The sequence below is a fragment of the Phalaenopsis equestris genome, unplaced genomic scaffold (assembly GCF_001263595.1).
Source record: "Phalaenopsis equestris unplaced genomic scaffold, ASM126359v1 Scaffold000276, whole genome shotgun sequence".
Classification (NCBI taxonomy): Eukaryota; Viridiplantae; Streptophyta; class Magnoliopsida; order Asparagales; family Orchidaceae; genus Phalaenopsis; species Phalaenopsis equestris.
The window spans coordinates 672278-684899 of record NW_018164718.1 but is presented as its reverse complement, the minus strand read 5'-3'; the positions used below and the strand labels follow the sequence as shown (position 1 = coordinate 684899).

Genomic DNA, 12622 nt, shown 5'->3' with positions numbered 1-12622 from the left:
TTCCTTTGTCCTTTTTTGAGGACTTAAATATCTTTTCCACATGCATTTAACTAATTTTGCACAGTTTCTTTAAATTCTTCTTTACTACAATATCATATTTTTTTAACTCTTTCATGAGATTGAAAATTGATCACTTAATACTATCATCTTCTCTGTTATTATAAACACCGATTTCATCATTGGAATTCATAGTCACCATAATTACATTTTCTTTCCAACATTTCATTAAAACTTTAAACTTTCAATATATTCTCAAATATTCTTATTATTGCTTGTTGTACCTTTGAATTCAAAAGAGGAATGTCATTGCTTTTAAACAACTCATCTCCATGAACGCTACAATTATTTTCTATGAATTTTTTAGAGTCATTTGAAATATTATACTCACAGTCCTCATCCTTATCATCATCGGAACTATCCTTTCATCTATCTCTACATTTTTATCCTCTTCCTCAACATTTTCCAGTTCAATACAAATAATTTCAGTCAAATCACAAAAGAGTTGTGAGAAGTTTGTATCATCAAATCATTCAGACTCAACTTCATATAGTTTGATATTTTTTTTATTTGTCTCATCTGATCATTATTCTCATATGCACTTTTAAAAAAGCAATATATACAAAAATTTAACGTAACATGAAAAAAAAAAACTAAAACATAACTAAAAACACTTGCAACAAATAAACTTGCCCTCTCAAGGCTTTCACATTAATAGTTGATGACCTTTTTTTTTCTTTTGACAGTCTTCAATGGTCACCTCTATATCAAAAAGTGGTCTAAATCTCATGGTATTCACAAATCAAATTGAAAAAAAATATATTAAAATAACTCATACATGTACTCCTCGATAAACAATCATTGAAGACTGTCAAAATCATCTGATCATAGTGTATCATCATTTTCTTTTTTTGCAGCTAATGCTAGTGCAAGTCAAGGGCATTAGTTTATGCAAGTTATTTCAATCATGATTGTTATCTCCTCTATTAGTCATTTTTGCAATTAACGGCCACATATCGCTCTCACATTGAAATAACTTGCATAAACTAATGCCCTAGACTTGCACTAGCATTAGCTGCAAAAAAAGAAAATGAAGGGCATTAGTTTATGCAAGTTATTTCAATCATGATTGTTATCTCCTCTATTAGTCATTTTTGCAATTAACGGCCACATATCGCTCTCACATTGAAATAACTTGCATAAACTAATGCCCTAGACTTGCACTAGCATTAGCTGCAAAAAAAGAAAATGACCAAGTCTAACTCTCGTTTACTTGCACGGTACGGGATTGTTAGTAGCAAGAATCGAGAAGAATTTAACCAGGAGTTAGCTCTTATAAAATAACAAAAAACGACAACTTTAAATCCAACATAAACTAAAATTTTATTTCTTCTTCGTTTTGCTTTAATTCTGATTAAAACCAAATTATGTAAGGGGGTGGAAGGAAAGACAATATTATTTTCTTCTTTGATGAAAGCCTCCTCTCCTTCGCATGCTTATGGTCATGTCCATGTCTGCTCTAATTGGCTCCGATAGCAGCATCTCCATATCAAACCCATGTGGGTAAAAGCGGAACTTTCGTCGTGTGCATGTTGAAGCCAAGTAGCGGTTGAACCAGCAAAGCAAAGAATATTCAGGTGCGACGCAACAACAAAGGTCGCATTAGTGAAATAGACAGGGCAACTAAAGTCCAAGGCCGCAAAGTGACGAAGTAGCGAGTTCGGGTGGTTTTCGTGAATATAAATTTATAATATGATCAAATTAACCTCAATCAATGGAGCCCATCTCTATTAAATTAAACAAAAATATGACTTAGAACTAATTGGATCAATTTCCAATGATATGGGACTAAATTAAAGCGTTATAAAACCCCAAAACTAAATTGCCTACTTGCTGATAGTCAGGGGACTATTTTAGGCATTAACTCTCAAAACGGGTGATAAAGTTAAACCATAACATCAGCTAGTTACTTTTTTGTATTACATCTTAGCTAAGAAGCTATATTTGCAAGCATGACATGTACTAGGCAAGAATAGTATCATTTGCAAGTTATGCATTATTTAATTTGAACGATCGTGTACCCCATAAAGCATTCAAACAAACAAACCAAACGAAGTGATGTGTCATACTTTTTCATCCTTCGTGCAAGGATCATTGTTTTACGCATAATTGTGAACAAATAATTTTTTAGAATTTTATAGACAATTCTCTTCTTTCATATAAAATTATGTAAGCTTATATGAGCCTATTTTGAAAACTGAAAGCAGGAAATAGATGAGCACTAGGGATGCCAGAAGTTTGCTAACTGTTAGAAACAAAATCGCAACATCAGATCCCTACTTCTGCCCCATGGATACGCTTCATTTAATCTCACGAGGGCAATATAGAAAGCCACATTAACAAATCCTACCACTAAAAGATTGAAAAAGTTGTCACTGTCAGACTGCTAATGTACTTTGCATTCTAGTATAAGGCAGACTGCAAAAAAAAATGGGCCTGTTTGGTAACAAAGCGTTCAGATTAAATTAGAGTAAACATGATTAACAAAAAAATAAGAAGCATAATGATTTCCCAGAACACAACTAGCTCATGAATAAAATGAAAGCTAAATTAGCCGCCTAAGTAGGCATGAGCTATAAAGCTTTTTTACCATAAGCCAAATAACAACACATTGATGAAAACCAACATAGCTAAGATGATGACATAAGAACAGAATAATAAATGACCAAGAAAAAGTCAAAGTTCATATGGAAACAAGATTCAAATTACCACCATATTTCTTCTTCAAGTGACAGCACAGAAAAATACCAAAATATTAGCATACCTATATATAAAGTTGGAATCAACAATAAACAAGTCATAAAACAATTTATTTAATCACAAAAATCATGTTGAATGAAAAAAAAAAGGGCATTACATACATACCACCAAATTTATATGTATTTACATATCTAACACCAAAATTAAACCCTTTACATTTATACCACCCAAATCATTCACATCACATCAAAAAATACCATCATTTTAACTTATAAAAAGTGAAATACACCTTTTCATACATAGGTAAGTTGGCATGTATGGAAATTGAAGTTTGTGTTAGATATGTAAATATAAACGAATTGAGCAGTATGTATGCAAATCTTCCAAAAAACAATAGGAAGAAAATTACTTGCTCGACAGTTGCCCTGTCTGCTTTCTCCGTGTTTTTTGTCCTCCCTATGGCAGAGTCCCGCACAGTGTCCCGGATAGCAGTTGCTACTGCATTTGACATGCCCACATTCATCCTACCCTCCCATTCCTGAATTAATGTCAGCCCATAAACAAACACCCGAAAGTAAAGATATAAAAAAAGCAAAACGTGGTCACAAGAAACAATTGAAAGAAAATCATTAATTTGAACTCGTTGCACCAACGAGAAAAAAATAGATGTATTTTAAAATCCCTAATCTATGGATATAGAACAAAACATCCAGCGGTACCTCCAAAGGGTTAGCTCGGATGTGAGAGGCGAACTTCTGACTGCGGTTGGAAAGAGGTTGCAGGGGGCGAGAGAGAAGGCCACCTCGGGCATTAGGGCGCCGCGCCGCTGAGACGGAGAAGGATGTACCCCCTATGCCGTCACCCTCGGTGCCCTCTTTTGAATCTAACCAATCCAACACATCACCCACCTCCGACTCGGATGACCAGGAATCTTCTTCTTCGTCGTATTCCTCGTCCACTTCATAATTTCCATGTTGCTCAACTTCCGTGCATACAGATGGCTCCTCAAGCGCCATGGCTTATCTGGAGATGAAGGAACAGAAAACCACCGGGGGTGTTTGTAGCAGGATTTAAACAGAAATCAATCTATGGCAGCCGGTTTTACACAGGATTTAGACTAAATCCTGCCAAACGGCAAAAACCACCACCGTAAATCCTGAGCTCCCGTAAATCCTAAAATGATGCCAATTCATACGATACAAATTCGGGATTTACTGAATCCTATGAATCGGCCGATTTAGTAAATCCGGGACGAGCGAAGAGGAAGAATGGCGCGAACAGGCTTACCTTCCTCAATGGTTTCTGGCAGGAGCGGACCGGAGGCATGAGAAGATGGCAGTTTCGGTGGTAGCTATAAGCCGCGATCCCGTCGTTGCCTTCCCAGCTAAGCTATCATGGCGGCTGTGTAGCGAAGGTTCGCTCACGAAGAAGTAGATGGCTTTGGGCGAAACCGGGAACAGAAGCAAGGGTTTTGGGCAAATGGGCAGTTTGGGAAAGCGGGAGAGGTAGAGGTTCTGGCGAAGGGAAAAAAATTTGGATTGCATGCGGACTCTGGATGCTGGGTGTCCGATCATGATCTACGGTGAGGATGAGGATGTATTTTAGTAGATCTCTTTTTTTTCTTTTTTTTTTTCAAAAAAAATTTAAATTGTATTCTTATTGTAGATCACTGTAATATACGGTATATATCGGCATGCGGTGTCTGTATGTAATAATTTTTTCCTGACCGAGGGTTTTTTTTTTAATTTATATTGTTTAACAATAATAAATAAATTTTCTCTTTAACGCTAATGTTTACCCTTATAAATTCTGTTTGATAAAAAATACAAATTAATTCTGTAATAAAATAGGTGTTACATGAGAGATAAAATTGCATCAAAGTCCGAATGCGATAGACCCCAATTCTTTTTATTTTTCTTAGGAAGTATCGCGTCTGTTGTCCGAACGTACTTTTTTTGTTATAGAGTCGAGTTACTGCATGTGAATACTAGACGTAATATTTTTTCGTTATAAGGGCGGGACGGTCGGTATTTGGATAAGGTTTTTATGGGAAAATTTCTTAATATACATAAGATTTTTATATATTAACGTATCGAAAATCTAATCATTCATATTTACGTGCATAGCGCTTAAATCATTGACATTATATAAAAATCATCACCATCATTATTGTTTTAAGGTTAAGTGTGATTTTTTACCCATAAACTTATGACATCAAAATGTTAGAAGCGTTAATATCAAACTTTGGGTATTTGATATGTGAATAAATAAGAACTGTGTGATATGTAATGTTGCTTTTTTTAAAATACAATGTAAATTAATTAAATCTTAATTTAATTTAATTTTTTAAAAAAACTAAAGAACCTTAAATTTAATTAATTTTATAGTTTATTAAATAATAAATACGAGAATATTACAGAATTGATGTTTTTTTAATGATTTAATTTATTTTAGTTATTATTTAATTAATTTTACTGCAATTAGTATAACCTGATAAATAATTAGTTTATGATTAATTAATAATTTGAATTAACAAAATATAGTTTAATTACTTTAATTAAATACTAATAAATGATTATATAGCTTAATAAATAATTATTTATTTATTTATCAATGAGAATTACAATATTGATTAATGCTTCCTTAGTCTCACAAAATTCATATTACTACTGATTAGCTCAGTAAATAGGTAATTAATTATTAATGTAATTTAAATAATAGAATATTAAATTACTTAAAATTAATTTGATTAATAATAGAATTAATAAAGCTTATGATTTATTAGAATTTGAATAACTTAATCATGATGTTTGGTAAGTAAAACATAAATTTTGATGAAAATTTTGGGGATTCATAACATTAAACTTAGTCTGCAATGACCTAACTCATCTTCTCCTTCACACTCGCTGGTCACGACAATGCTTTTACATGCAAAGCACTCGAACATTGCTTTTGCAAAACTAGCTCCCAGGAAATTTTTTGAATTACCAAATTTAAGCTTCATGATCAAGTCATTGGGAATTTGATAAAAAATAAAAAGATATATGTTGGGATTTTATATTGAATTTTGATATTTGAGAGAGAGTTTAAAAAATGGATGAAAGATGATAATAATTTTGTAAACATGAGTTCAATTTATAAATTTTGAAATTTTTTTTAATCGTTTGTTTGAGGTAGCGGCGCGGTGTCAATGTGACATCACTGTGTTTTGATAGTTTTTTTCAAAAAATTATCACAAAAAACTGTGTTTTTCCACTGATCATAATTATATTTGGTGACAATTTTCTATTTGAAGTCTGATTTTTAAAAAAAAATAATATAATAAAAAATTATTTTTCAGCAGCTTCATATTTATTTTTTAAAATGTAAATCTACTCCTGAAATTTAATTTTAAACAGAATTAAAATCAATTTAATATTTAAAATTTTGAAACAAATTTAATTGAAAGTTAGAAACATGAAAAGGACCAATGTGTGGACAACCATATCACCTTTCAAAACTGCCTATATATAGACTCCCACAGCAACCAGACGCTTCCCAGCTCTAGATTTCAAGTCTCGGTTGCCCTGCTCGAGGCGCACTAGGATCGTAGACGCTTTCTTTCCGAACGCGCCAAAATGGTGATCGCAGGACTCTCTCTCTCTCTCTCTCTCTCTCTCTCTGTCCGTTTCTCCTCCTTAATCGAATCTTCGATTCAGGTTGTTGCTCAGCAAGTGAAGGAAGCTGAGATCACGGAGCAGGAATCCTTGCTGCTGGTAAGCTTCTTACGTATTTTCTCGCTTGGAATGTACATATTACTTGCTTCGAGATTTAGTGTAATTTCGTTTGTGTAATTGTTTGTCGTTTGGATTTGAGCCGAGCTCGCGCATTTAATGCTTTATGATGTCTGAGTTTATGGATTCACGAGCGAACGGGTGGATTTTGTCGCGTTCTTTGTCGAATAACCCACCTATTTTATACGATTTGATTGTTTTAATCATGCCATGAGAGCTGATTTGGGGGGAATTTAATTAAAAACAATGGTTATAGATTGTAGTTTATTACATTCGTTCTCCATTTCGTTCGATCTTATTCTAGTATAGTTAAAAATCTCATCGATGAACTTGGTTCATGCCTCATCCGAACCATTCTTCACTGATTTTCTCGATCTTATCAATGCTCTTCTGACAAATAGACTAGAAATCTACTTCGCATCGCAATCTTCAACATCAGCTATATACGAAGGTTGTTTCCTGAGAATTACTTCAATGACAACTCGGTTCCAGCCTTAGGTTTGTTTTTCTTCCTGCACTTCCTGCGTATTCTTGCTTGCTTCGATTTTTTTTTTTTTTCCTACGTCTATAGATTTCAGCTTGTATTTTGTTTTGTGTCTTCAGAGATGAAGATTAAGAAGCTCATGCCGTTGGACAGCGAATCCAGGAGAATGATCGACTGGATGGAGAAAGGTATGGACAACTAGTAAAGTGCGCTGTCATCAATGAATTTCGAACTTGTTCTAGAATGGTGTATTCTGGATTTATTTGTTCTTAGTTTTTACAAAATGTTAATTCGTCTTTCTGCCGATTTTTTCAGGTGTCTACGATGCGTTACAGAAAAAGTACCTGAGGACGCTATTATTTTGTATATGCGAGGATGTAGAAGGCCCTATGATAGAGGAATATTCTTGTGAGTCTAATTCACTAGTTTATTTTTTTATTGATGAGATTCTTTGCTATTTTGGACGTGCTCGATACCTATTTCTGCCTTGTCTTTCCATTAATATTTGTTTGATCTTAGTTGGTCTGCTGCATATCCATAAGTAGACCATCTTTTCCATGATGTCTTCTAGTTTTCTTATGGCTCTGTCTTTGCTTTGGTATTATAATAGATATGGCTTCATCCATGTTTGCATATTAGAATAGATATCATGGTGTTTCCCTCTTTGTATGATGACGTTATTTTTTTTAAGTACTCCTTGAATTACTTCTTTGAATTTAATCTTCTTATGCATAATAAACTTAAGCCTCAAGGATCAATCCTTGCAGTTTCTTTCAGTTATGTGGATTCCTGCAAAGAAGAGGTGTCCATGAACATAAGTCGCAATGGAAACAAAAAAAATGGGGCCACCTTCAGGACTACTAGCATGGATGTCACTCCTGATCAGATGAGGTATTTAAGATGGCCACTCTAATTGTCTTAAGCCCTATACCTGAATTAGGCTCTTAGTATATAAGTGTTTTTAGGAGCTCGGCTTGCAAGATGATTCGGACTCTAGTTCAATTGATGAGGACTCTTGACCACATGCCACCAGAGGTACAACTTGATACTTATTTTTCATGCATTATCAGTTTGACACTAATAAGTATATCTGAAAAAACTAAACAAATGTCTGCTTGATTTCTAGCGCACCATTCTAATGAAGCTTCTCTATTATGATGATATTACGGTAAGCATTATAATTTACTTTCATATGATGCAAGATAAGCCTTCTGCAGTTTTCTCTAGTGTGGCAATGCTCATTGTCTGAAAAATGCATTAAAATAATACTTATCAAGTGGCCACTTATGATTTATTATGTCTTCCTGCAATTAATAGAACTCATCTAACCATTTAGACTATCCCAATAAACAAGTAGTACCATGATGTTTTGCTATATTATATGAATCCCTTAGAACTACTGCTACTAAAAGCAGGACAGAACAGAATTGCAGAAGCAGAAATTAGAGGAGAATAAGACTAGAGACTGAACCTGGAGAGTATATCATACCATCAGTCTTTCATAACACAACTGTAATACATAGTTGTAGGTATATATAATGGAAATCAGAAAGTTCTAGATACATATCTCCCAGTAACCGAATTGGTTATGACATGGCGGAACCTTTTCCTTTAGGGACCACCTGGATTAATGATTGCAGAAGGTGGTGTAGTGTTGCTAAGAGCTATAACATCATATGTTTTTTATTCTTATGATGATAACATGCTGTCATGACAACCTATGCATTTTATTTTTCTGATGAAAACATAAAACTATTTATGGCCTAGCAGCCAAAAGACTACGAACCTCCCTTTTTTAGAAGCTGCGATGAAAATGAAGCCAAGAACATATGGACCAAAAATCCTTTATGAATGGCAGTTGGAAACGTCAACAGCAGGCATTTGGTATTAGCTCTCAAGGTCTGTAAGGAAAACTTGTTCATCGAAGTAAGATTAATATTTAGCTAGCTAAATCAAATGAATTTACTCCTGCAGGTGAAGAGCATCCTTGATCCTTGTGAGGATGACAATGAGGACCATCATGAGGACGAGGTGAACTTGGGAGCTGATTCTGATCAAAATCATTACTCATCTTCTGATAGTGAGGTACATTAATCAAAATTAAACTACAGTAGAATTACATGTTTTTTATTCTACTTGTCCTGATTTTTATGGTTGGGGCAGGTTAATATTTTTTGGAAAGGTTGTAATAGGTATTTTATGCTTTTAATTTGTATGCTTGACTTCTAGATATAAGAGTGTTCAAACATAGATCACAAAGCAGAAATCATAACCTTTAATTTGTATTCAAATTTTGGGTCCTGATTTGTATGCTTTTAGATATAAGAGTGATGCAAAAAATATATATAACATTGAGAGAATTTTTTCCTGTAATACAGTTTCAAGACTTGATGTTTTCCTTGAACTCTAAATTTGCTAACCTAGAAAACATCATTGTCTCTAAAAGTTGTGTTCCTCCTTAGATATGCCTGTGAAAGATTTCAAAACTAACTACTAATGTATTTTAGATCCACCCTTCTCTTGCTGACAAGTACTATGTGGCTCCTGCCGGTAATTCATTGACCCTGTTTAGTTTTTATATCAAGTTTATGTTATTGTAATATTGCTTTAAAAAGTTTTTTCAGCAGGTGAGAAATTTACAGGTGAAGATAATGGAATCAATTCTGATGGTGAGGCAGTTTTTGAAACATTATTTTTGAAATAAATACAATTAGTTGAATCAGTTAAATAAAAAAATGATTTCTAGTGTTAAAGGATACCATTCCTCTTCTTTTTTACTCCCTTTTTTAACTCCAAATGGGCTGCATTCTGCTTTCAGTTGTCAATTAGATGGCTTTTTAATAGCCATCCTATCTATTAAATTGGTACCTTTGATAAAGGAAGATATTCTCTCTTCTATTTATGCACATATACGTATATGCATATATTTATATATTCTAAATATTTCCTTATGGTTATAGCTGATACTCAAGATGCTGCACATGAAGGTGAATTGGTGAGTCAGGTGAAGGAATGGATTTATTCTAGACATATCAGCACTTTTGATCATGCTGACATTCTTTCCAATTTTCCAGATATCTCATTGGTAATTCTTTGGTTTGCATCTGCCTTTTATTTTGTGCTTTTCTCTTAGGGATGATTTTATTTGCGTTCCTAAAAGACCATATATTAACTCTAGGTTATTACCCTTAATTTGTTTGATAAACAAACTAAATAATTATTATATCTTTATAAGGTCCTGTAGACATAAGTATATCAAACTTCAACCTTAATGGCAATGGAAATTTTTGTAGGAAAATTTTATTTTACTTATTTGACCTTTAGTGAATGCATATATTTATTAATTGCAATAGTTTGATGATTCCATTTTGATGGTCTGCAGGCCCTGACTGAAGGTAATAGGAAAGAGTTCAACCACTTTTGCTAGTACATTTTTAAGATGATGGAACTACTATACTATCCTGCTCTTTTCTTCTTGATTCACGCATTTGAAATTAATATAAACCGTCAGTTATTGTGGAGAAGTTGCTAAAAGAAGGACTTTTATGTAAGACTGGCAAGGATTGTTACACCATCAAAAGAGAAAAGGTTATTATTATTATCATTATTATTTGTCTATTTATTTTCTCGCTCAACTCTTGCTCAAAACTCTTCTGACAAATCTTGTACCTTTAGGATATGTTTTCAAAAAATGATGAAGTGAAAGAAGAAGAAGAAGTGGAAATGCATGACACCCAAGAAAGGATGAATACCAATGTTGATGAGGACTACATGTACATGAAAGTAAGGATACATTAAGTCTTTTGATAGAGTGATTTGAATATAAGATGCTTTCTATTTTGTATTAGGTAATAAAAAGTTAACAAGTTAATATATTAATTAGTAAGGAATTAGTAGTCTTGTATTCTATAAATCGCTCCATTTTGAGCACAATGAGGAATGTAATGAAAATTTGATAAGCTTCTTTTCCTTTTACCACCTTCCTAATTTTTATAGTTGCCAACATCCTCAAATTGCCGTGCATCCTTCTCATCATGTGTTTCTCTTCTCTATTCCTCCCACGCCTAATTTTTGAAGAAAGGAGAAAAGCTCACCATTTTCATTACATTCCTCATTTTGCTTCAAATGGAGCTATTTATAGAATACAGGACTAATAGTTCCTTGCTAATTAATCTATTAACTAATTTATAAACTCTTAAAATCCTAATACAAGATATTAAGCATCTTATATTCTAATTACTCTATCATCTTTGTTGTTTTTCTCTAGTTGCTAGAGGTTTTGCATTCTTAGGACTAAATACAGCCAACTTGTCTGCAGGCTCTATATCATGCTCTTCCAATGAAATACGTGACGGTAGGGAAGCTTCAACAAAAGCTGACTGGAGAAGCCAACCAGAACGCAATAAGGAAATTAATGGACAGAATGGTTCAGGAAGGCTATATTAAGAACACAGGAAAGAAACGGCTTGGTGAGTAACTGAGTATTTTCTAGGGCAAGGTTCACAATGTGGTGCAAGAGGCTGTCCGGATTATTAAATCTGGATTTACGGGATTTACTGAATTCTAATAATTTAAATTTCATCTATTGCCATACCGAGTATTTTCTAGGGCAAGGTTCACAATGTGCTGCAAGAGGCTGTCCGGATTATTAATTCTGGATTTACGGGATTTACCGAATTCTAATAATTTAAATTTCATCTATTGCCATACAAAACCGAGGCAGATAATTTTTGCCATCCTTTTTTCTTTTCTTTTTATTTCACATAGAAGAGAAACCAGTTAGAAAAAAAAAGAGGCTGCCAGAAAAGAATAGAGAAGCCAATCACAAAAAGGAAAAGTTACAAACATACCACACAATTTTTTTGTATTTACATATCTAACTCCTAAGATTTGATATTTACCCTTGACACCGTGATGTCATTAACCTATGCATGGAATTATGTGTTTCACTTTTAAAAAGATTGTAATGGTGGTATTTTTGATGTGATGTTAAAAATTTGAGTGGTATGCTTGTTAAAAACAATGTTAGGTATTAGATATCTAAATAAAAAAGAATTATGTGGTATATATGTAAATGACCCCTTAAAAAAATACTGAGTTAATAACAGACGCATCATGTTCCTGTTTTGGTTGGTCATATACTGATAGCAATGCAATGATGTATTCTAAATCTCTTTAAACTTCTCTGGCTCGTTGTTGTAAATATGCTATTCTACAGCAACCATGATCTATGAATGAAATTCTTCACGCCTTAAAAGAAAAAAAATATGAGGATTTATTCTTCTGTTTCACGTGCCAATACTGCAATAAATTTTATTTCAAGCACAATTTCTTGCAGGGAAGCTTGTGGTTCAATCTGAAGCCAGATTCAAGAAGCTTGCCGAGGTCAAAGAATTACTAGACGGAAAACCGATGGTAAAAGTTCAATTTATTTTAGCCAAAAGTTAGCAATTTCGCTTAACAAAACCTCTTCTGATGCAGGAAATTGAAGTCATCGACCGACCATTCGGAAAACCGATGGTAAAAGTTCAATTTACTTTAGCTAAAGTTAGCAATTTCGCTTAACAAAACCCCTTCTGATGCAGGAAATTGAAGTCATCGACCGACC

The 12622-nt window shown here is 33.5% G+C and overlaps 2 protein-coding genes across 2 annotated transcripts in view; one reads left to right on the top strand and one right to left on the bottom strand.

The window, feature by feature from the left end:
• Positions 1-4311, bottom strand: part of LOC110024790 — a 5720-nt gene extending 1409 nt beyond the window's left edge. Inside the window, exons 1-3 of the mRNA XM_020724948.1 lie at positions 4045-4311; positions 3477-3780; positions 3167-3295 (exon numbers count right to left, since the gene is read on the bottom strand). Coding sequence (XP_020580607.1) covers positions 3167-3295; positions 3477-3773 — 426 coding nt within the window. The 5' untranslated portion in view covers positions 3774-3780; positions 4045-4311. The remainder of the gene's footprint in view (positions 1-3166; positions 3296-3476; positions 3781-4044) is intronic.
• A 1991-nt stretch (positions 4312-6302) lies between these two features.
• LOC110024817 (meiosis-specific protein PAIR2-like) lies at positions 6303-12523 on the top strand (the record flags this gene model as incomplete). Its single annotated transcript, XM_020724981.1, is given in 19 exon segments — positions 6303-6377; positions 6456-6512; positions 6932-7028; positions 7134-7202; positions 7330-7422; positions 7782-7905; positions 7980-8049; positions 8141-8182; positions 8785-8913; positions 8989-9099; positions 9522-9564; positions 9642-9683; positions 9975-10099; positions 10397-10409; positions 10526-10602; positions 10690-10797; positions 11333-11483; positions 12353-12429; positions 12496-12523. Coding segments are annotated over 19 exon segments (1459 nt in total), but the record flags the coding sequence as incomplete, so codon positions are not given.
• Between the last annotated feature and the right edge of the window lie 99 nt (positions 12524-12622).